General features: G+C 41.3%; 1 protein-coding gene across 2 annotated transcripts in view; it reads right to left on the bottom strand.

Annotated features, from left to right (window-relative positions):
* Positions 1–1,314: 1,314 nt before the first annotated feature.
* CDK17 (cyclin dependent kinase 17) overlaps positions 1,315–25,812 on the bottom strand; it is an 87,407-nt gene continuing 62,909 nt past the window's right edge. The window contains exons 7-17 of one of the 2 annotated variants that reach the window (XM_060195575.1): positions 24,062–24,176; positions 23,291–23,385; positions 22,957–23,019; positions 17,221–17,344; positions 15,789–15,909; positions 14,413–14,510; positions 13,826–13,931; positions 8,709–8,751; positions 7,120–7,210; positions 4,162–4,239; positions 1,315–1,554 (exon numbers count right to left, since the gene is read on the bottom strand). In XM_060195575.1, coding sequence (XP_060051558.1) covers positions 1,511–1,554; positions 4,162–4,239; positions 7,120–7,210; positions 8,709–8,751; positions 13,826–13,931; positions 14,413–14,510; positions 15,789–15,909; positions 17,221–17,344; positions 22,957–23,019; positions 23,291–23,385; positions 24,062–24,176 — 978 coding nt within the window. In that variant the 3' untranslated portion in view covers positions 1,315–1,510. Of the gene's footprint in view, positions 1,555–2,011; positions 3,630–4,161; positions 4,240–7,119; positions 7,211–8,708; positions 8,752–13,825; positions 13,932–14,412; positions 14,511–15,788; positions 15,910–17,220; positions 17,345–22,956; positions 23,020–23,290; positions 23,386–24,061; positions 24,177–25,812 lie in introns of those variants that run through there. The other variant, XM_060195576.1, reaches the window with a different exon arrangement.

Below are 25,812 nucleotides of genomic sequence, written 5' to 3' on the forward strand. Positions count from 1 at the left end.
CGTCAACTCTCTCCATCCTATCCAATAGCAATAACAACAACAATAGCAACAAGGGCAACAAAATGGAGAAAATGGCCTCCAGGAGCGGTGGATTCGTAGTGTAGACACCGAGCCCCAGTGATAACCCTGGAGGCAAAAAGAAATGTGCGGAAGAATGAAACTCCTCCTTCCATCACATGTCACTGTGCGTAAAAATAAACTGTAGGGAGCCGGGTGGTAGCGCAGCGGGCTAAGCGCAGGTGGCGCAAAGCACAAGGTCAGCATAAGGATCCCGGTTCGAGATCACGAACCGAGCTTCACGAGTTCACGAGCGGTGAAGCAGGTCTGCAGGTGTCTGTCTTTCTCTGCCCCTCTCTGTCTTCCCCTCCTCTCTCCATTTCTCTCTGTCCTATCTAACAACGACAACATCAATAACAATAATAACTACAACAACAACGAAAAACAACAAGGACAACAAAAGAGAAAATAAATAAATTCAAAAAAAAAAAACTGTAAATGGGACAAAGACTTGGGATGGGGGCTATTTTTTAATTTAATGATGAAAAATCTTGGAAATAAATATTGCAATTGGTGCACAGCAGTGTACTATGTATTTAGAAGAGCAACATGGTGAGTCTCATGCTTTATGTCTTTTTAAAAATTATTTATTTTCCTTTTTGTTGCCCTTGTTTTTTTTAACTGTTGTAGTTATTATTATTGATGTTGTCATTGTTAGATAGAACAGAGGAGGGGAAGACAGAGGGGGGAGAGAAAGACAGACACCTGCAGACCTGCTTCACCGCCTGGGAAGCGACTCCTCTGCAGGTGGGGAACTGGGGGCTCGAACCAGGATCCTGTAGCCATTCCTTGCACTTTGCACCATGTGCGCTTAAGCCGCTGAGCTACCGCACGACTCCCTGCTTTGTCTTTTATCACCACTTTTAAAAGTAGAAAAGCACAATCAAAACTACATGAAGGGGGCCGGCAGTGGCGCACCTGGTTAAGCACTCACATCACTATGCACAAGGACCTGGGTTCAAGCCCCTGGCCCCCACCTGTAAGGGGGCAGCTTCACGAGTGGTGAAGCAGGTCTGCAGGTGTCTCTCTCCCTCTCCATTTCTCTTTGTCTCTATCCAATAATAAAGAAAGAAAGAAAAATTACATGAATTGTTGTACGCTCCAAAGGTAGTCTTTCATGTAAACAAACACGTAATCTTAAATATAAGCTAATAAAGTAACAAAAAGAATGCAAACACTTCTGACACTTCAAGAGTGACAGATTATTTGTGTTAACAACATTGTTTGGGGTGAAAACAAAAAAGGCATTCCTCTCTTACCTTCAAGAACCATGTCAGTTTAAGACGAATTGTAAGTGTTCAAGGTTCAGAATTTCTGAGCCTCAATTCTCTTCATTACAGTATTTTCAGGATCCAAATGGTGCTTAAGTATCCAAAATATATCAAATTCCACAGTAAAATGAGAAAAATCCCTAGGACTTCTTAGGGTAGGAAGAACGATTTTTATATAACCGCTAGACTCCTTTACCATTCATGTCAAGAACTGCTTTTATCAAATCTGCAGCAAATAAAACATATGATCTATGCAATAGAAAATTTGATACTTCATAACTGAAAATACTAGCCAATGAAATTATATCACTAGATCACTAAATGGTTACCATAAACACCACTATTAGGACAGTGACATTTGAGACCCATAAGAAAATGCTCCCGGGGCCAGGCGGTGGCGCACCCGGTTAAGCACACCCAGTACCAAGCACAGGACCTGCGCAAGGATCCCGGTTTGAGCCCCAGGCTCCCTACCTGCAGAGGGGTCGCTTCACAAGTGGTGAAGCAGGTCTGCAGGTGTCTTTCTCTCTCTCTCTATCTCCCCTCCCCTCTCAATCCTATCTAAAAAAAAAAAAGGCTCCCTTTCTGTGTAACCTCCTTCCCCAAGAAAGAACTGTGACTCAGCTAAACCATATTTTAACAACATGAAGATTCTGTTATTATAAATTTCAAAACAAAACAGAGGGATTTCCACATGATATTTATAACCTTCAAAATACAATATTAATACATGTCTGTCAGAAATAACAGCAGTTTGTTAGGCTACAGGGTTTAACATAAAACCAGTTTACAAACGTGAAAAGCAGTAGTGGTCCAATAGTCACCATTACACATGAGTCTTGTTTCTTCAGAATTTTTTTTTAAAAAAATTAAAATTTCACTATCAGGAAATATTAAAATAACACCCCAAAACATGCTACAATCACTATTCACAAATAAAGTTAAAATGAAATATACAAAAATTCACTTAATACTGTTAAATAACAATAAACTACAAGATTTCCTGAACAGAAATGAAAGGACCCCTGAATGTTTTACAGTGAATGTCAGGAAAAAAAATTCAGTTATACCTACTTTCATGATATATAAGCCAGAAATTTACATGGCCATTTTAAAATATAGCAATTACATTTTGTAGCTTCTAAGATGCTCTAAACAAATAGTCCTTAAAAGTGAACACGATTGCTTAAAACAGTTACCAACACCTAGGTGTATTTATGATGTTCAAAGAGATGCATAATTAAAACTGATCTTTATTATCTCTGGTAAACAGATGATGCCTACACAATGGCTTCAAACACTCCTCGCATTCTCAGCTCTCTCACTAAGATTCATCGCGGCTCATTTCCAAAACATAGGACCAGCTTTCAGCTGAATCCAAGTGAATGTCGCTGAAATGGACAACAGCTCCCAAGTGAAGTAAACTGGATTTAAACCAAACAGAAACAGAACCTCCCATGTTTGACTGGACTCGTATAATTTAGTTTCAGCTAAGTTAAAACACGTTGCAAAACAAGTGTTTTAGAATACAAATAATCAGTGATATGCAGAAATACTTCTACAATGAGGAGAGGTATAAATGAAGGGTTCTGGTGCTTAGACTTGCTGACATCTAGTGCGAGACCCTCAAAAAATGTAAGGTATTCACTTGGCCTGGTTCCTGGACATGATGTGCTTGATCCATTTCTGGGCTACTCTATTTGCCAGTGTGTTCAATAAAAAGCTATACAGCATGAACTTAGAATCTTGAAGATGGCTCACTTATTTTACTGTTAAGCAAAGCTAAATTTACATTCCAGGAAACACTGCAGTTTAATTTTAAAAACAAAGAAAATGCAGCAGTAAAACAAACTGTGAGGAGAAACAGACACATTCACATCTAGCAAAGCCACTGCAACTTCTTCAGGCATTCAACTGTTGTGTTAAATAACAGACAGTAGTTACTTAGCAGCAATGATTCCGCAATAAATAATGCACTGTGTTTCGCAGTCTGCACAAAAATGCAGCTACAGTTCCATCAGTAGCTGTAACCTACTGGCTCTAACGGCAGAGAAGACCTTAAAGTCAACTGTACAGAAAAAATTGTCACACTGTGACAACAACTATAAAAACAATCTGTAGGTCTGGAATAAAAAGACTCCACTGTGAGAGGACAGTGTAGACAAACGGAGATTCCAAGTCCACCAAAAGAAATCTCTGCCTTCAGATCTGAGTCGTTGACTGGTAAGGAGCTGGGGCTGGGCTTGAAAGCATGTAACCAGACTTAAAAGAGCATGCTCTGTCTTCTGTTCTTCCCATGTCCTAAAACATAAAGTCATCTTATGAGGCAGCTCAAGGTTCAGTTTCATCCCACATAACAGTATCGGGTGACTAGGAAGCTACGTTCCCACCAGCAGAAGCTAACATTCCACGGTAAGAGTGATCGGCACTGTCCTAAATGACCCTGTAGTCGACGGGGGTCGGTCTACAGCTTCTCTGCTTCCAAGTGGTGAAGCTGAGGACTAGGGAAGCAAAGGTGTGTGTCTTCTGCCTCAGGTACCAGGGATGGTGTGTGCAGTGATCAAGCCAGCCAGGCCACTTGCAAAGGCCTTTGTGCCATCTGCAGCTTTCAGGATCCCTGACTCGACTGAGCCAGGCTTCTCTCTGAAGAATTACTTAGCTGCCCACATCATCCAGAAAAGTGAGTACGTGCAATGCTAAGCACACACAGTTGTGGAGTGCACTGTACAGTGGTTTATACATCAATAGCTTTACTGATTAGTCTATAAACCAAAGGTTTGTTGCCACGCAACACTTCATGATCGACACGTGAAATGGTTTATGACAAACACACCTGTCTCTGGATAGGAAGAGTTTCGAAAACCCGGGTCCTTTTGCAACTGAATCTCTTTCAAACTGAATATCGATACACCTAAAATGCAGAGAAAAAATCATCAGCTGAAGGTCAAACATTATAAATCCACATAGAAAACCAACTATCAGAAAAGTCATTTAATTCATATCCCTTTTCAATGGCTCAAAGTTTCCTTTGTGTCCTAATGTTTAGAAAAAAAAACAAACAAAATTATCTTCCTGAGAACTTCTATACCCGACTCAACTTTGATGCCGAGCTTTGAGACCTTGTCTGACGGAATCCACATCATTTCTCTCTAGGGCCAAATGGGGTTGGGAGACCTAGTCTCTTTGTCCTTGACTTGTCTCCCTGTGGTGGAATGAAGGTAAGAAGTCTTCAAACTTCAGATTCTTAGAGAAAATCCAGGAACTGCTTTGTACAATGTCTACCTCAAACTATAAGACTTCGTATTAATAATGAAATGTAAATGTCACCTTAAAAAACCAACATGATCTTGCCCTCCCTGCCACCCTCACACCCTTTCTCTCTCAGATCACATCTTTCATTCAGAGAGAGGGAGAGAGAAAGGGGGGAAGATACCACAGCCTCAGAGCTTCCTCCAGTGCTGTTGCAGCCCCTTTCCACGCGGTGCCAGGGTTTGGACCTGGGCCACGTGCGTGGAGGGGGACACGTCCTATGCCGGGAGCTCTCTCTCCCACACAGTCTTCATTTCAGCCTCACTGAAGTATCAGGAGAGGGCTGGGACAGCCATCCTGGTGAGCAGATGCTCTGCCATGCAAGGCCCTGACTAAGGCGCGTGGGAGCCCCAGGCCAAGGGAAAGTGTCAAGACCTGCAGTCAAACGTTCTGCCGCTGAGCTGGACCCCATTCTCCGTTCGCTCCAGGGTCTGTAGGAGGGCTATGGAGTCTCTCCTCTCTATCTCACCCGCTATCCAGAAAAAAAAAACAAAAAAACAATACGGCAAGTTCTAAGTGACACAAGACTTTGAGCATTCTTGATTTCAATCAGTAAACCTTGATGGATTAATACCATCCAAAAGTAAGAATGGAAAATTGATATGCAGCTTTTAGCAACTCAGTTCTCGCATATTCTCCTAACATACCACACATCTCACTCAATTTTAAAGTCAAATACTGGTAAAATTAAAAATGAATGTCATTTATTTATTTATTTTTTATTGGATAGAGACAGAGAAATTGAGGGAAGGGGGCAGGGAGTGAAACAGAGACACCTGCAGCCTTGCTTCACCACTCGTAAAGCTTTCCCGCTGCAGGTGGGGGCAAGAGGCCTGAACCCGGGTCCTGTACTGTAATGTAAATGTGCCACCAACTACCCACCCCCCGAAGTTTTTTCATGACAGGCAGAACCTAGGGATGAAAAGCAAAAAACAAACAAAAAAAGTGTTTATAAAACATAAGTTTTTTCATTGCTTTTTGTTTTGTTTTTGTTTTCATGGTGAGGCAATGCAATACAAAACACCAATCTTTTCTTGTTAAGGTATTATGATCTAGGGATCTGTTAAGATATTCTGATCTGGGGATCCGTAAAGGTATTCTGAACTAGGGATCTGTTAAGGTATTCTGATCTAGGGATCTGTTAAGGTATTCTGATCTAGGGATCTGTTAGGGTATTCTGACCTAGGGATCTGTTAGGGTGTTCTGATCTAGGGATCTGTTAAGGTATTCTGATCTAGGGATCTGTTAAGGTATTCTGATCTAGGGATCTGTTAGGGTATTCTGATCTAGGGATCTGTTAGGGTATTCTGATCTAGGGATCTGTTAAGGTATTCTGATCTAGGAATTCTAGGTTCTAATCCATCAGCTAGTTTTTAGGCTTGACGTACACCTATCAGTTCTCCGGATTGTAGTGTTTTTATATGTAAAATCAAGTAGATCAGTTCAAAGGACCTCCACATTTCTTTACAAGATGCAAATGCACTTAAAGCTATGCATACACAGTATATCAATTTCATGACATATCAGTGCTTTGGAATTATGAGTACTGGAGTATTGCATATCTTAATTTCTTTGTAGAATCTAAAAGAATGTTTCTTCAGGTTGACAGAAAGAAAGGAAGGAAGGAAGAAAGAGGAAAAAAAAGGAAAAGAGAAAAGGAAGTCCTGAGTAAAATCAAGCAACTACCTCAGGGATGAGATGTCGGCTACTCCAGTGACTAACACTGTGCTCAATGTTGCCACGGGGGCAGTAAGGTCTGAGTGATCACAGTTGAGGAAAATCATCTTTGGTCTTCTTCTTCTTTCTTATTAAGACCCTGCCCACCCACCCCAGAAGCTGGCTTGCTAACAGGCCTGGCTCAGGGCACCTGCAAGCCCTACGCAGCCCAGAACCTTGAGGAAAATCACCTTTCTACCTGCCCAAGGAAATCTACCTTCACAAGGAGCCAGCCTTGGGCTTGGGCTAGGTTTACAAGTCTGCCTGAAACCCACTTTCACTAACTGAGTGGTCAATCTAGGATGCGCCCTCCCATCAGAAGGCATTCAGAAGCTCGATCCCAGCAGTCCAAGAGACGGAGCTGTGGAGAGAGTGATGGGCCCCGAGGGGGAGGCCCTGAGACTGACCCCCAGCAACAATATGCCAGATGCATGTGGCTCAGTCTCATTAATGGAACCTCAATATTCAGTCCAATAAGCTCAATGGCCCGTACCTATGTAATATTGATTCCTTAAGAGAAGGTGCTATGTTCTTAGTGATAAAAGAAATTAAAGCACAGATAAACCAAACAAGGTCAACATCTCCCTCTAAGGAATTCTCATCTAGTTACAAAAAAGATAGGACAATAGAATTTTAAGCTTAAAAATCAACAATCTTAACTCATAACTAATTCCTAAACCCCAAATTCATACTAGTCTCCAACTCTAGATAAATGAAAATAAAGAGGAAGAGGTAGGGATGGAGGGAAGAGTTCAGACTTTCTTACTTTCAGGTAAAGCATGAATCCTTGGTCCCAGACTTCGAAAATATACATGTTTCATAGCTTCTTCTGCAGAGACTCTTTTCTTAGATTCATACTGTAAAAAAAAAAGTAGTAACTTGTTAGCTTTTGTCTCTAAATACTGTTTAAGGGGGATGTTACAGATTAGCATTTACAATTACTTGTATCTTCATCACTGAAAATAATGTTTATATTCTTTACAGTAGAAATAAGTTTAGTTTTAAAATTTTTATCTTATAGAGTCAGAGAGAAATGAAGAGGGGAGAGAGAACGAGAGACACTTGTAGCACTGTTCAACTGACTGTGAAACTTTCTTCCTGCAACTGGGGAGTAGGGGCTTGAACCCAGGTCCTTGCACACTGTAAAGTCTGCGCTCTATTGGATACACCACTGCCTGGTCCCAACTATGTATTTTTTAAAGAATCAAGCTAGAGTATCTCAGATACGCTCACATTTGAGTTGATACTGAGATTATACAGTAATGACTGCATCTCAGTTCAAAAACTCCAAGCTGGTTCTTACAGGTGGAAGCAGGAGCTTGAACCCAGGTCCTCGCACACAGTAATGTGTGCACTCAACCAGATGAGCCACCACATGGACCCTCCAAGTTGGCTCCTAACTCAAAATTTAGACCCCATCTTATCTTCAGAAGTGATGATAAGAAGGGCATTTCTGATGTCTTCTTTGACTTCTTCTGTCATGAGCATCAAAGAGTCACTAAAAATATAACCAATACCTTTATGACAAACATTCTGCAAGTATCCACTCAACAATCACCTCCCTGTTTTCACTCAGGAGTTAACACACACTTGTTTGGGGTATCCGTGCTCCCAACTCTGCTGATGAATCACGAGGTTCTAAGTCTAAGCTCAGCAAGATAATCCTGTTCCCCAACTTCCAGACTCTAATGTTCTGACTCAGGAGTTTTAGGAAGCCTTGCAGCAGGGTTTGGGAAATTCTTTCCTTCCTACATACAAGAGAAATAATGTGGCTGACAGAACCCTCATCTTTTCTCTTCCTCCTGCTTTGCATGGGTACATGAATGGCATTTGTAGGCAGAGCAGCCAGTAGGCTGGTAGGTAAATGATAGAGCATGCAGTGCACCGAAGACGGCTCAATGCCAGCAACTGACCTCAGACTATTTGGGTGCAGTAAGAAATGCAAAAGCATTCCGAGGAATTACTTTTTTAAAAAACATTTTTAAATAAACATTTTAAAAAAATGTTTATTTATTAGAGACAGTCATGAATCAAGACAGAAGGGGAAGACACAGGGGAAGAGAGACAGAGAGACACCTGTAGACCTGCTTCACCACTTGCAAAGCTTTCCCCCTGCAGGTGGGGTGGGAACCAGGGCCTCAAACCCGGGTCACTGTGCATTATAACACGTGTGGCTCAACCAGCTGCGTTGCCACCCAGTCCCCAGAGGAATGACATTTTCCCCCACTTAAGTACACGCGTCAGCTGTGCTACCCACTACATAAATAACCGTACCTGAGAGGGGGAGCTGAGCCCTTACAGACATGCTTAGAGATAACTGCCCAGGTAGGAATCACAAAGTGAGATGCAACTTACCTGAAGAAATTTTGATATCAACTCAATTCCTTCAGAGTCTAACCTAGAAACAACAGAAAAACATGTGGCTATTCTCTTTACCTAAGTTAGTAAGAACTTTTCAGAGAAAATCAGGAGTCCTAAAATAGTCACTTGTTTGCTTTAAAATTGGTTTTATCCTCAAATATACTTTTTAAGGAGTCATGAATAATAACCAGGTTTCAATTCAATATTCAATAACAGACCTTTTTATTAAAACAATGCCCATCCTGTCTCAAAACAAAGTTACATTTACTAGGAAAACTTACGTAAATTGCATCAACTTTCACATTAACACCACTGGGAGCACAAAACTATCATTTTCCTATTATGTAGGTGAAAACTGACACAAAGACTCTAAGATGTATCACGATGGTTCATTAATAGCACAGAAATGACATCAATCAAGATTTTTTTTTTTTCCTCCAGGGTTATTGCTGGGCTCGGTGCCTGCACCATGAATCCACCGCTCCTGGAGGCCATTTTTCCCCCTTTTGTTGCTCTTGTTGTTGTAGCCTCGTGGTTACTATTATTGCCATTGCTGATGTTGTTCGTTGTTGGATAGAACAGAGAGAAATGGAGAGAGGAGGGGAAGACAGAGAGGGGGAGAGAAAGATAGACACCTGCAGACCTGCTTCACCGCCTGTGAAGCGACCCCCCTGCAGGTGGGGAGCTGGGGGCTCGAACCAGGATCCTTACGCTGGTCCTTGCGCTTTGCGCCACCTGCGCTTAAACCACTGTGCCACCGCCTGACCCCCCATCAATCAAGATTTTTAAAAGAACTTTACTCATTTATTTTATTTGATAGGACAGAGAGAAATTGAGGGGGGAGGGGGTAGAGAGGGAGAGCGACAGAGAGACAACTGCTGACAACTGTTTACCACTTGTGAAACTTTCCCCCTTCAGGTGGGAACTGGGGGCTTGAACCCAAGTCCTGGTGTGTCGTATGCTTTACATTGGTTTGTCCTAGCCCTCCCCCCGCTAAGAGAATTGGATCAGTCCTGTTAATTTCGCAGGCCTGCTTGGCCCCGCCCCAAGGAACCCCGAGAGAGAGTTCCTGAGTTCGAGAGTAAGGGAGAGGGTTCCTGAGTTCGACAGTGACAGAGTTCCTGAGTTTCTGAGTTCGAGAGTTTTCAGGGTTTCAGAGTAAGAGAGAGTGCCAGTGTGCCAGAGTTTCAGAGAGTTCCTGAGTACGAGAGTTCGAGAGTTTCAGAGTTACAGAGTAAGAGAGAGTTCCAGAGTGACAGAGTTCCTGAGTTCCGGAGTTCGAGAGTTTCAGGGTGACAGAGTAAGAGAGAGTTCCAGTGTGCCAGAGTTTCAGAGGGCTCTCAAGTATGAGAGTTCCAGAGTGCCAGAGAGACAGAGTTCCTGGGTTCCTGAGTTCCAGAGTAAGAGACGGTTCTTGAGTTCGAGAGTTCCCGAGTTACAGAAAAGGAAAGAGTGCTTGCACCGCCGCAAAGAGACAGCAGAGTTCTGTTTGGTGATTGTTTTAGTTTGTGAATCGTTGTTCCTGAATAAAGAAATACAGCTTCCCTGCCCAGCCATTGTCTCCGCATCTCTGTTCACCACTGTGAAGCTAGACCAGCCCGGCCAGCAAGAGCTTCCGAAATTTTAACAACACTGGTGCATGATAAGATGTGCACTCAACCTGGTATGCTGCTGCCCAGGCCCTCATTCAAGAGATTTTTTACGAGGTAGTTTTGTAGAGTGTTGAGAATTAGAAGCTATGAAGTTCTCTTCAAATAGTGCCTCAGTAACTTCAAAAAAATTGAAAAGGGCTATAAAACTAATAATATAGCAGATAAAGATAATTATGATAGTGAAGTTAATACTAGAGGAGTAAACAGTTTCGTGATTATATGAGTGGGACAGTCTCTTGATAAGAAAGAAGCCGCTTGCAGGTTCTAGTCAGGAGACAGCCCGCAAGGCAGAGCATGCAGCTTCCCAGGCCTGAGGACTCAGAGTCGAGCCCTGGTACTGCACGGGTTCACCTCAGTACTAGTACTATGCTCAGAGGGAGGAATAGTGCTGTGATGTCTTTATCTGTCCCCCCTTTCTTTGAAACAAACAAAATCAATAAAATAAAAAGGTCAGTCAAGGAGTGGCATGTGCCACCAGAATAAAGGGAGGAAGAAGGAAAGGAACGAGATGGAAAAGAAGTCACAGGACCATCCTTCCTGGCCTTTCCCTGGTAAAAGCCAACTGTGAATAAATAAATATCCCCCATTCCCTCCACTCGTTTTTGGTATCCTGTGGATATTATGGCCTAGACATTATCCAGACTCTTTCATCCTTTGCAGTCTGCTATTCTGACAAATGCCCACAGTGACCTGTGCACAGACAAGCTAAATGCTAAAGTCATGACCTGTCTAGGGAGCTTCAGCTTTTCATACTGAGCACTAACTAGACAGTGAGCAATATACAATGACAACACAAGGGCTTGTGACACTAGGAAGAGGCAGCAAACGCAAAAGGTCCAGCACATGCTATTACGTCTCCTAAGAAAGTCTATTTCAGGTATTAAGATAGTTGCTATAGTAACCATAGAGTAAACATATTTGTGGCATAAAAAATGCCTTTGCTATTCTCCCCTGAAGTAAACTGAAACAATGCATATATTATGTTGCCAGCTATGTAAAATGTCTTTTGATCAAAGCAAACATTGTTAGTTATCTCAGTATCCTCTTTTATTCCTAAAGGAAAGATGAAAAAAAAAATCAAAGGGGTTTGTTATACTATGTTACTTACTGAAAATGCAATGCAACTCAAGTAAGTGTGTTCTCACTCATATTTTAATTGGAATCTTGGATGAAACTGGGTGTGGAGGGAAATGTGAGAAGCAGCATCAGCTGAGGGCTCCATGGGTAGCTCAGAAGGTGGAGTGCACACTTTGCTATCATCGTGTGACCCAGGTTTGAGTCGCTGCGTCACACAGGATTCCCGAAACACTGGAGCAAACTCCAATGCTGTATTATACTGCCCTGGCTCTCTGAATAGAAGTGGCCTGGGAACAGTGACACTATGCATTCAAAAACAAACAAATGCAAACCAAGAAAGAAAAAAGAAAAAAAAAAGTTGAGTGGCTAACATTTAGGGTATGAAGGCTCCCAGAAATGAGCCCACACATAATACAACACTTAATATATGACAAATCCAAAGCCATTCAGTGGGGTACAGAAGGTCTCTTCAACAGATGGTGCTGGGGAAACTGGACAGACACATGTGGGAAAGGAAAACCAGACCACCACCTGACACAAAATGGATTAAAGATCTAGATGTTAGACCGGAAACTCTAAAATTCATAGAAGAAAATGGTGGTGAAAGCTTGCAGGAGCTTCACATCAGAGATGTATTTAGAGACACAACCCCCTGGATATTGGAAATGAAAACAAGAATAAATAAATCGGGTAATATGGAACTAAAAAGCTTCTACACATCACCAACAAACTACACAGGATGACCGGGCCACCAAGAAAATGGGAGAAGATATTTGCACATCACACATCACACAAACAACTGATACTACACATCTAACAGAATTGGTACAGATCTACAACAGAAGCAAAAATAACCCAATAAAAACATGGGCCAGTAGTCCAGGAGGTGGCGCAATGGATAAAGTGCTGGACTCTCAACCATTAGGTCCTGAGTTCAATCCCTGCCAACACAAGTACCAGAGTGAGGTCTGGTTCTTCCTCTCATTCCTATCTTCCTCATGAATAAATGAATTCTTTAAAACAAACAAACAAACAAACAAACATGGGCCAAAGAACTGAACAGTTTTCTAAAGAAGAGATACACATGGACCATAGACACATGAAGAAATGTTCCACTTCGCTTATCATTAATAGAAATGCAAATTTAAACTACACTGAGATACCATCTCACACCTGAGAGAATGATTTACCTCAACAAACCAGGGAATCAGAGGTTGTGGAGAAAAGGGAACTCCACTACATTGCTGGTGGGAATGCAAACTCGGAGCTGAGCTATTTCTAAGACTTGAGAGAACTATGGTGGTTATTTCTGGGAGGTGGGAGGGCGGGAACACAGAACTGTGCACTGTAATCTTAAAAACTTGTAACAAACTATTAACAAACATAATTGTTTTAAAAGAGATGAGGGCTCAGAAGGAGTTTTTGTTTTAATATTTATTTATTTTCCCTTTTGTTGCCCTTGTTGTTTTTATTGTTGTAGTTATTGTTGTTGTTGATGTCATCGTTGTTGGATAGGACAGAGAGAGATGGAGAGAGGAGGGGAAGACAGAGAGAGGGAGAGAAAGACAGACACCTGCAGACCTGCTTCACCGCCTGTGAAGCGACCCCCCTGCAGGTGGGGAGCCGGGGGCTCGAACCTAGAACCTTAGCCGGTCTTTGCGCTTCGCGCCACGTGCGCTTAACCCCTGAGCTACCGCCCGGCTCCCCAGAAGGAGTTTATATTCCTTTTTCTTTTTGTCCCCCACTCAGCTCTGGCTTATGACAGTGAGGAAGACTGAACTTTACACAGCCCTATATCCCTATATACTGTCTCCCCAGCCCTAGATTCTTTAAATGCAAAGTATGTCACTAATAATCATTTGTCACCTTGCATCAGAGTCAAGATTTACTGTCTACATTTTGTTAGATTTGTTAGTAAATAGAATGATTCTGCAGAAAGAAGAATAAATTTCTTTCTAAGCCTTGTGATACTGAATAAGGCACTATTCAATGTGTTTCTGGAAAAGGAACAACATAAAACCTAGAATTCTAACACTTATATTCTAATTCTTTTTTTTTAAATTTTTTTATTTTCAGAGACTAGAATGCTGCTCAGCTATGGCTTCTGGTGGTGCTGGGGACTGAACCTAGGACCTTGGAGCCTCAAGCATGACAGTCCTTTCCATAACCATTAATGCTGTCTCCCCAGCCCTATTCTAATTCTTGGTCACTAAAGTATGAAATTCATTTGACATATGAAGACACAAATTCAACTAAGTATATTCTAAAATATTTAAGAAATGTATATGTGTATTATATATATATAATTCCCCTGACACTTTGCCATGGCTAATGCTTCAAAAGACTTAAGTTTTTTCCCATTTAACTTAAAAAGAAAATTACCTGGGTGCATGGTTAATTAGAGGCTGTGGTTTATATTTTGGAAAGTTGTAGTTCTTGAACTCATCATTTGAAGAAACACCTGGCCAAGTTTCCTGAGAGGGAGTTCCTGAATTTAAAAATACATATACTTATAAATACATAAAAAGTATACATATAAGTTATGTACATACATATATAGACAGACTAAGGAAATGTCTTAGCCGTTTACATCAAATAGATAATGTGACAATTCCAGCTAAAATAAATGGTAAAAAGAAGACACAAGAAGAAACTCAGGAAACATATAAGCTTTGTTTGGGTCATACATGGTGCTCTGAAAGGGACTGCTGGTGTCACATATGCTAGAAATATTTCTTACTAGCATGATACAAGTCAGTTTCTGTTCTTCCATATAACCCTTACTGCAAAGGTGGAAGTCAGTAAATGAAAAACCAAAGTTATCTAGACTTATTTATCACAATTATACTAGTTACAATTCTTGTAACAACAGTCACTAAATTACTCCCAGTATCAATATATTTAAAAATATATTCATTTCTAGCTAGTCAGCTGTAGGTGACAAGTTACTAAAATGATTTTTTTCGTACCTAAAAGTCGGAAAATTAAGTGCAGCTCATCTTCTACAGTTGATCCTGGAAACAGAGGCCTTCCAGAAGCCATCTCAAAGAATATGCAGCCAACACCCCTTTAACAGACATCATAAAAATAAAAGAAGCTTATGAGTTGTGTATTATTCAGAACAAACATCCCAAGAATTCTTAATTTTCTTAAGAATTTTCTCTCTGAAGAATTTTATATGAGCATGTTGGAAAAAAAAACAACATCTTATACTGATCTTTTTTAGATGCAACTCAACGTGTTCACATTTATCCTGACTCAAGTTTCATTTCCCCATTTAAAATGTCTGTCTAGTTCTACTCTGCATGATCCTTGAAGAAATACAACCATAGCTAGTAATGATTTAATGTTTACTACATTTTTGAAAGTGAGCACCAGGGGGCTGAGGCAATAGGATACTGGTTACGCAAAAACATCTTCATGCCTGAGGCTCTGAAGACCCAAGTTCAACCCCTCTTATCACCATATGCCAAAGCTCAGCAGTGCTCTGATAAGTAGCAGATATAAAGAGAAGCAAAATTTTTCAGACTTCTTGAATAGGAGGCAAAGACAGAATGTAAGTGCCAAGTAGAAAGGATGTATGTCTAAGAGAAATTGATGGAATCTCAACAAACGTGTGTACAGGAAAAGCCTGAAATATGATAAGGATAGTAAGGACATTTTACAAAGATGATTCAGTGTAAGATTGAAGGACTATATTCTATAAGTACTGAATAAGGAAGTAGAAAAATTTTGTGTTTTTTTGTGGAGGAAGAAAGGAGCTTCTTTTATTTACATGCGGGCCAGGAGCTCAGATCTTTCTCTGAGCCTGAACAAATGGACAATACAAGCTTATATGGGGGGGGGGGGGGGGAGAAAAGTTATTTTGAGTAGAAGTGTCATGGTTGAAATGATCTGTGAAGATGATCATGACATTTTTTATATTTGATGAGTACTAACAATAAGAGTAATGGCTTTTCAATTTCTATGCACCAAATACTCTGAAATCACTAGTACCGACCGCCTTCTAAAGTAGCTGCTATTCAGCTTTGGTGGGGAGTGCGGTACAGAATGAGACAGCTACACCCTGTAATCTTACAATCTCGTAACCCACTATTCATCACAAATAACAAATGGCAAAAATAAAGTAGCTATAATTATACCCATTTTTTTTAAACGTGAAAACTGAAGTATAGGCCGGTAATATAAACAAAAGTCTCTAGACCATGGTATTTAAACCCAAGTGGTTTTACCCATGTGCCTGAGCTCTTAACAGTGCTCACAGGTGGCTCTAGAAAGCCAGATACTTAGCAGCACACTACTGCTCTTCACAAGCAGAATGCCAGTAACATCTGTGCATACTCACCACATGTCAATCTGTGTTGAGTATTCTGAGGAGCCAAGCAGCACATCAGGTGGCCGGTACCACAGGGTGACAACTTCATTTGAATAGGTCTTTGTGGGCACTGACTTGGCTCTGGCAAGTCCTTCAGAGAGAGAAAACAAACAAGAAAGAGCTGTAACGGGTTTTCCTGCTCTCAGCTTTGCCACCACTTCCAGACAGAAGTCACCTGAGATGGCTGCTCCCTGAGGGCATTTTTACGGAGAGTGCACAGTCTTGGGTCACCAAGCCCTCCTGTAATCAAGTGTAGTCCATAACCTGCCATTTTTCTTACTGTTGTGTCTGTGAATGTACCAGATGCAATATCTGGGTTAGCTTAAATTTAAACTATTCTCCTTCTGTCCTGAATCTCGATGCTAAATTAATTCCTAGCAGAACTTTTATGCAAAATGGGCCAATGGCACAGAGATAAACATGTTTTCTTCTTATAACTAGCAAGCTGTGTCGTTGTTGTTGGGGGATTAGTTTCCTTTATTTCTTATATTAGTTTATATCTAATCATGGTTCGCAAGACCCTAAGGTTATAGAGGTATAGTTCCACGCCACACGCATCACCACAGCAGTATGCTACATGCCAGCCTGCCCTCTCTCCCCCAAGGGTAACTACCATCATTTTCACCAAATCCTAAAAGTTTGTCATCTCTTCACCTGCTTCAGTTTTCACTTGCTATACCAATTCTTATTAGCTAAAAGCTCACTTGAACTTTATAGCCAGTCACCATACACAAGTCTATTTGGAGCATTTCCTTCGAATAAACTGCACTGCTATCATGCATTTTCCTTTTCAGATCTTAAATTCTACTGACAACTTACAAACAAGATAGACTTTACCACCTTATTAATTGCTGTAAGTGATGTAAAACACATACACTTCTTTGCCAATTCAGGACAGATCTCATTTATTATCCAGAAATAATGGCAAAGCTCAGTGGTTGCTCCACTGAATGCTTTAGGAATAAAGGCAGTAACAGTTCACAACTTTACCTCTTGTCCCACTGATAAAAGAGCTTATTTTACAATTTCTAAGTCTACAAAAATTCTGATCTCATAAAGGAGCAGTAACTCCAAAAGATATCCACGGAAATAGGTATTTTAACTTGTTTTGTAATCACGAACAATTAATACTGTAGTTTCTGCTAAAGCCACCCGCATAAAGCCAGAATTAAAATAATTAGAACCCACATGTTCATGAGCTTCTACTGTCGCTACATTAGAACTCACTGGTGAACAGCTGGCACTTTAAGTGTATCACCTACCACAATTTTGTTAAATATTTCAGTCTGTGGGCTACAGAGAAGATTTCTAAATGCACAGAAATAATCACACAGCATATATTTACAGAGATTCTTTCCGACTTAGCCCCTAAAAGCATTAGAGCGATCTCACATGTGCGCACCGAAATCCGCCAGCTTTAGTTCTCCTTTCTCATTGATGAGGAGGTTCTGTGGCTTCAGGTCTCGGTGCAATACTTTTCTTCTGTGGCAATACGCCAAACCACGCAGAATTTGGTATAAAAATAGCTACAGAAACAGGTAAATACAAATTAGTCATACAAATACAGTATGTTTTGAAATAATCATAAAACTAGTCTAGAATCATAAAAGAAAAATAAAGGCGGGGCCATGTGGTGTGCACCCAGTAACTCTACTGGGTTACCATGGTCTAGCTGGAAGGAAAAAAAAGCCACCCAGGAGCTACGGATTCGTTGTGTAGGCATCGTGTACCCCTAGCGGTGACCCTGGCAGAAAGGAAAGACAGCTGGAAGGAATTTGGGAGGAGAGGGAGGAAAGGAGAGAAACAGAGATAAAGGGAGGGAGGGAGTGGAGAAAAGAAGAAAAGGAAAGGAAGAGCACTGTTCTTAAGTAACAGAGACAGTAAAAGGCTTTTCCATATATATATATATATATATTAGATAACATAATGGTTATGCAAACACACTCTCATGCCTGAGGATCCAGTTCACAGGTTCAATCCTCAATACCAATAAACCAGAGCTGAGCAGTGTTCTGGTAAGAAGGGGAGGGGAGGAACACACACACATATTTTAACTTTATAATTTTTACTATATTTGGAAAACCTTTTGGTCTAAAACAAAGTGGAGTGAAACTTTGTCTTAACAGTAATAGTTCGGGAGGCTGCAGCAGGTTACGCGCAGGTGGCGCAAAGCACAAGGACCGGAGTAGGGATCCTGGTTTGAGCCCCCGGCTCCCCACCTGCAGGGGAGTCACTTCACAGGCGGTGAAGCAGGTCTGTAGGTGTCTATCTTTCTCTCCTCCTCTCTGTCTTCCCCTCCTCTCTCCATTTCTCTCTGTCCTATCCAACAACGATGACAACAATAATAATAACCACAACAATAAAACAACAAGGGCAACAAAAGGGAATATATAAATGAATAAAAATAGTAATAGTTCATTAGTTAAAATAAATGATTCTAAATATTCTTATAAGCTGGTAGATACAACACCTTACATCTTAGACCAGAAAATTTTAGCAAGATAATCAAACAGCCCCTATCAAAAACAAAACTAAACAACTGCTAATGGATGTAGACTTTAAAACAAGGCATCAAAGTTGGTTTTATGAAGGTTCTTTTGTCAAAGGGATTGGTGTACAGCTCTGACAAATTACATGCTATAAAAATAACCAAAGGCAGCTTTTATCACCCACCTCCTGGGGACTTCACTTCCAGCACCTCCTACTCAACCTTCAAAATCTGCTCTGATTCAGAAAAGGGAGCTTGCACAGTCGAGTCTGAACGACTCTGAAAGAATCAGTTCCTCTATGGCTAATGGTACACTTTCTGTTGGACATTTTAGTGAAAAGGGGATGTGGAACACAGGAGGAGACTTTGATTTTCAAAGGCTAATAAAAAGAGCCTCAGTTACAGAGAACTTCAGAGCACCTTCAGAGTTATCGGTACTGACAAAATAGCAACAGCGCCAGAGGGCCAGGACATAGCTCAGCCGCTGGTGGAGCACACGCCAGCCGGGTGCGATAATCCAGGCTGAGCCCCAGCCTCACATGGGTGCACCATGCCCAGCACCAAGGGAAGCTCATGATGGTGGAGAGGCAGTGTGCTATCTCTCCTCCTGTCTCTGTTTCTTTCTCTCTGAATCAAAAGGGAAAAAAGGGGGGTCGGGTGGTAGCACAAAGCGCAAGGACTGGCATAAGGATCCCGGTTCGGGCCCCCGGCTCCCCACCTGCAGGGGAGTCGCTTCACAGGCGGTGAAGCAGGTCTGCAGGTGTCTGTCTTTCTCTCCCCTTCTCTGTCATCCCCTCCTCTCTCCATCTCTCTCTGTCCTATCCAATGACGAATGACATAATGACCACAACAAGGCTACAACAACAAGGGCAACAAAAGCGGGGAAAATGGCCTCCAGGAGCGGTGGATTCATGGTGCAGGCACCGAGCCCAGCAATAACCCTGGAGGCAAAAAAAAAAAAAAAAAAAAAAGAAAAAAAGCTCGAGAGCAATGGAATCATGCAGGCAACAGCCCCAGATGAACAAAAAACATTAAAACAACAAAACAGAGAGTATTAGAAAGCAAATAAGCTGAAACAGCAGATGAACAGATAAAAGAAACTAACAGCAGAGTTTGTACACTTTACATATATGTACATTTTGAAACTCTACAAGTAATATTTCCACATACTCCTTGATGCTTTTATGTTCATAAGGGTTATACCTAAAAATATACAAAATGTTATTTATTTATTTATTTTTATTTTAACCAGAGCACTACACAACTCTGGTGGTGGGGTAGGGAACTGAACCTGGGACTTTGGAGCCTCAGGCATGAGTCTGTTTGCATAGCTGCTATGCCATCTTGTCCTGCCCCATAAATAAAAGGCTTTACCATTTTAGCCAGCCATGTAGACCTAGCTAAAAAATAAAAACACAAATATTTTGTCAAATTACACAGAGTATTTTATTTTATTTCAGATTATTACTAAAAACCCAGGAAAAACAAAATAAAAACCACAGCTGGAGAGTTAGCATCCTGATTACACAAGATGTTCATGCCTGAAGCTCCAAGGTCGTAGGTTCAATCCCCTACACCACCATAAGCCAGAGCTCAGCAGTGCTCTAATATATATATATTAAAACCCAGAAATATATAAATGAAGTGAGACTCATTTTACTTCTATAAACAAAATATAAAAATGATGAACTGGCCAGGTGGTGGTGTACCCATTAGAAAATACATTTTACCTCGTGTGAAGACCAGGCCCCACCTGCAAGAGGGGAGCTTCACAAGAGTGAGACAGGGCTGCAGGTGCCTCTCTCCCTCTCTAGCTTCCCATCTCTCAGTAAACAAAACAAAACAAAAAAAGCTGGCCATCTAGAGCAGTGAATTTGTCATGCAGGCACCAAGCCCCAGCTATAACCAACCGTATTGTCACACACACATGCACACGCACACAGTCTGTGAGAGAGAGAAAATGAGAATTTTATATCGTGTGTGTGTGTGTGTGTGTGTGTGTGTGTGTGTGTGATGTATAGAATTCCCATGGGATATACGGACATGACTTGCAATTCTAGTCTAAAATTCTCTACAATGTCTAACCTATAATGTTCTGAGAGGTTCGGTTAGTAAAAGAACCTTGTTCCCCTTCCAATCCACCAAACTTACTGTTTTTCTTCTAAATGTAAGTTTAAAGTCATCATCTACAGAACTGGAATGGCCTAAACACACAGCTGGGCAAGCCTATTTCCAGGATACTTTCCCAGAAGCTGTGGACTAAGTCTGGATAAGCAGGTCTTTGCTAAATTTGGAAGGTCAAAGAGAGCTTCTGGAAGAGCACAACTGTATGAAGCGGGTTTGCTGTTACTTAACTTCTGGGCTTCATCTCGCACTGATTATTATTATGCCTTATTTCTCTGGCATTAATGTCTCTTTAGATATAAATGTTTGTTAAGAAAAAAACAACACGCACTTTTCCTCCTACTAACATAAACTGGTATTTCCAAATGAGTACTCATCACTATGCACATTCCTTGCCTTATTATTTGCGTGAATAGAAGCTGGAAAGCTGCTTCCTAATTAGGACCCATTTTAGATGCGTTAGAGGACTTCACCATCGGAAGGGTGCTCTTTTCCCCGCAGCCTCTCTTTTCTTCCCTGTGGACAGGGTTTTCATGCATGCACGATTCCATTCTCCTGGAACTCCATTTTATTTTTCTTTCAGGGAAGAGGGTAGCCCAGGAGTGGGGGTTGGGGTGGGGAGAACGGATGGGCAGGCATACACAGTCCATGAGCCTCTAACTTGTGTGGCGCTACTGTGGTGCCGGGGGTGGGGGGCGAGGAGGGTGGTCAAACTCAAGTCTTCACACACAGCAACGTGCATTCTCTCCCGAATAAGCTGTCTCCTGCCCCTCTCCCCATGCTTTGCTTCTTAAATCCCAAGGTGAAACAGTAACAAGCCTGTGGTCAAATTCAGCGGGTCTGGGGACACTAACAGGAAGGTAAGGGGGCTGAAGGGGGTTTAAGGCACAGTCTCTGTAGTAGAGAGATGGGGGTGGTTGTGAGGGAGGATAGCTCTTGTTCAGGACAGATTTGAAATGGTGGGACAGATTTTTCAGTGTAGTAAAGTATTTCCTCAATTAAAACAGAATTTTAAAAAAGGTGTTTTTTTAAAAAGCAGTGGTGGTTCTAAATATTTAGATTTTTGTTGGGTAGTATGCCAGCTCCCCCTGGCTTCTGCTTAACCAAGCACCAGTATGCCTATATAGGGACTGGTTTGATCCCATTCAAAGCGGTCTATTTAAATCACTTTTACATTTACATAAAGCACCACACTCCCTCCAGGGCATTGGTGGTTTAGTGGTAGAATTCTCACCTGCTCCGCCCCCTCTCCTTGTCACACCCTGATCCTCTCCTTGTCACACCCTGATCTTCTCCTTGTCACACCCTGATCCTCTCCTTGTCACACCCTGATCTTCCACCAGTCACTTTTCGCTCCACCCTCTCTATGTCACATCCTGTTTCCACCCTACTTGGAGAGTAGAAAAACAGCTGCTCTTCTGATTAAAGACACTTGGAAATTGCTTTCCGGCTCCGAGGGTTCCAGAGTGTATCTCCTGCGAAGTCAGTGCGGCACGAGTTCCTGATCCCTCTCCCACGCAGCAGCCTAGATCGGCTCCAGTTGAGTTCTCTCCAACCCAGAGAGCACTAGCTCGGAAAGAAGCACCCTCAGGCTATCCTGGCAGATTTTTATATAATAAGTTCATTTAAAAAAATTGTTATCTTCATTTACTGGATAGAGACAGCCAGAAATTAAGAGGCTGATAGGGAGAGAGACCCCTGCAGCCCTGCTTCACCACTCGCAAAGCTTTCCCCCTGCAGGTGGGGACTGGGGGCTTGAACCCGGGTCCTTGCGCATTATAACACATGTGCTCAACCAGGTGCACCACCCCCTGGCCCTATAATGTTTTAAATTTATTTCTTAACGTAGAATACACCTGCAAGTGTACTCTATAGTTGCTTCAGAGAATTGGTGTTATAACATGCAAGGAAAGACCAAATGGTACACTTTTTAGAATTTTTAAAATGAAGTAGTTCTGCAAAAAGGCCTGATCCTAAGAAGTAATAGAATATATGCGGCTAAGCAGGATAGTGAGGAGGCTAGCATATGCCATCACCTGATGTAACTCGTCTCTGCTTAATGCTTGTCTTTATTCTCTTTAAAACTGCACTAAAGAAAGGGCCACGTGGCGGCATGTCAGCACGTGCAAGGACTCAGATTCAAGCTGGAGCCTGGCCCCAAGGGAGAAGCTGCATGAGTGGTGAGCAGTGCTGCATGTGTTTCTCCTCTGTTTCTCAAACTCACTCTCTCTCAGTCTCTTACCCTCTATCAAAAAGATAGTCTGAAAGAACAAAATTCTCTTGTAAAAAACTGAACAGTACATCTGTATCAGCTGCATTGTATTTACCACAAGCTAAGCTCCACCATTCAAACAATCTCAGAGCGACACACTAAACCTTATCTTCACGTTGTGCATACTCATGATATTGCCACAGTCGTCCATGTACAAAAACTGAACAGTACAACATCTGTATCAGCTGCGTTATATTTACCATGAGCTTAACTCCACCATTCAAACAATCTGAGAACGACACACTAAACCTTACCTTCACGTTGTGCATACTCATGATATTGCCGCAGTCGTCCATGTACTGCTTTAGATCTTTATCCTGTAAAGACATAACACTTGACTGGCTGGTGTGACAGTTTTCAGAAGGCTCTACTGATTTATCCAATCTTTAGTCTTAAAAATAAGTCACGGGGGGGGGGGAGACTGAAATGCACCACACATCATTTAATTAATTGTCAATAACAGAACATTTAAAATTAAATTTTGTAACATATAAATTTAAGTCAGTTGGGCCATTAAAAAAAAAGCAAAAACCAATTTTCTACTTCATTAAATCAAACTTAAATACTGAAAAGTCATTAAATGCTTACCAGATACTCAAAGACCAGTGTCAAAGATTTATCTGTATGTACAATGTCGTGTAATGTTACTATATTTGCATGTTTTAGATCCTTCAATAATGAAACTGCAAAACAGAAAAGAATTCAATTGTTTGAATACCATAGCCTATAGTAGCTAGAATATTCTATTACACCTAAAAGAATAATTACTGAAGGGGGGTTAATAAAAATTTCAATGCCATCCAAATACTTTTCTCTCATGGTTGAGTTTGCTATTTTTAGTCATCTAGATTGTTCCAATATTACAACTGTACGCTCTGTATCACCTTCTGCCACCCCCCGCCGCATCAAATGTTAACTTCAGGACTGATTTAGATATAATTAAGCTATGTACTTTTCCCCTTCCAAATTGCTAATCACTGCCGCAAATCATTTTCTGGATGACCCACCTTTTACAAAGTGGTGCCCGACACAAGATCATCTGCATGATCTGTTAGTTCACCTGCACTGAGCTGTCCTAAGTAAGACAGGAGCCTCTACAGCATTTCCAGTGCTGACTATCTATGACAGTTCCTCTTTCGTGACTTCGCAGTATCTTATTATAATCTATACAATGATTTCTTTATGATGAATACTTTGGTGCTTTAGATAACAGCTTTCTCAAGATCAAAATATCTGTCAGTATTTTCTATACTGAGCTCTTTTTATTTACAAAAATTAGTTCTCATTATGCAAACTCGATTTTAAAAGGTTTCACATAAATTTCATAATACAGCTTGCTGACAAATGATCAAAATATACCTTCTCTTATAGCAGTGCAGGGTGCACCTTCTTCATGTTCCAATCGGATCTCTTTTAATGCCACCAAGTTCTCTGTCAGTTTACTTCTTCCTTTATATACTGTTGCATATGTACCCTGTAAGGCACATCAAGTAGATAAAAAAAAGGCCACCTATATAATATATATATATATGTGTGTGTGTGTGTGTGTGTGTATATATATATATATATATATATATATTAAAGTGCCCTAGCTCAATTCCTAAGCATCTGTTAAATCCCCTTCTGCAGAGACAATGATTATTTTTTTTAATAGTTAAGACCACCTTCAAAAGTTTTAAAAACTGAGAGAAAATCTAATTCAGTTCTTATATGAATAACAGTGGATCAGTCATTCTAGAATCAAAGGTTTTTATCTGAGCTGATACCTGGAGATAAAAAAGCGTATTAACAAAAATTCAAATCAAATGTTCTCACTGAGCTTTCTTACACCATTGCAAGGGCAGCTCTCAAACTCTCTGCTTCTCTAGTCACTAATTCTATTATATTTTTTCTCCCCCACCCTCTTTTTTTTTTTTTTTCTACCAGAGCACTGTTCAGCTCTGGTTTATGGTGGCGGAGGGGGGTTTGAATTTGGGACTTCAGAGCCTCAGGTGTGGGGTCTCTCTGCATAACCATTACACTATCTACTCTTGCCTTTTTCTCTTTTCTAATCTGGGAGGTAAACCATTTCAAAAGTCAGAACGACCTGCCAGTCCAAAATAACTTCTTATCTTAACTATCCAAGAATTTCCTGATTTTCACTGAGATGTATCTTTGAAGAACATTTTGATTCTTTACCATTTGGCCTCATGCAATTTGCCCCAGGACATGCCAGACAGCAAGGTGTTATGGTTTAACTGTATTTGGATAGCAAGAGTGTTAATAGTTTGTGCTTCAATAAAAGGAGCTTGTGTGCGTGAGGGCACAGAGGGTAGTTTCAATCCTTAGCACCAGTGTATGCCAATACTGAGCAGTGCTCTTGTCTCTTGTTTCTATCATGAAAACAAATAAACAAGACTTTAAAAACAAATCATGGGGGGAGGGCATGCACACATGGTGGCACAGCCAGCTAAGTGCCCGTGTTACCATGTCCAAGGACCAGGTTCAAGCCCCCAGTCCCCACCTGCGGGGGAGTGGTGAGTTAGAGGGAGGAGAGGAGACGCTTCTCTCTAACAGTATAGACGTGCTGCAGGTGTTTCTCCCTCTATCCCCTTCAATTTCAACTTTCCTCTGCCCTATCAAACTAACTCAAGTTAAACAAAGAAACAAAAACAAAAAACACAACAGGTGCTGAGGAGACACAGCTTGATACTTACCCAAAGCCTTTCATAGCTGCAGCTCTGAGGTCCCTCCCAGGTTCAGTACCCCCAGAACCACCATAAACCAGAGCTGAGCAGTCCTACCTTAATTTCTGCATCACTTTGAATAAATAAAACATTCAAAGTAAATATAATAAAATAAAATGAGGCAAGCAAGACAGCTCTTTGAGTCTTTTGCTGATTTTATCTGCCAACAGCCCAGCTTAGAGCCTGGCAGCCGCTGTGCTGAAAGAAGTTGAGTGCTCTGGTGTCTTCCCATCTGTCTCTCAGTCTCTATCTTTCTTTCTTTCTTTTCTTTTTTTTTCCTCCTCCAGGGTTATTGCTGGGCTGGGTGCCTGCAACATGAATCCACCGCTCCTGGAGGCCATTTTTTTCCCCCTTTTGTTGCCCTTGTTGTAGCTTCGTTGTGGT

This window comes from Erinaceus europaeus, chromosome 7 (genome assembly GCF_950295315.1).
Source record: "Erinaceus europaeus chromosome 7, mEriEur2.1, whole genome shotgun sequence".
Lineage (NCBI taxonomy): Eukaryota > Metazoa > Chordata > Mammalia > Eulipotyphla > Erinaceidae > Erinaceus > Erinaceus europaeus.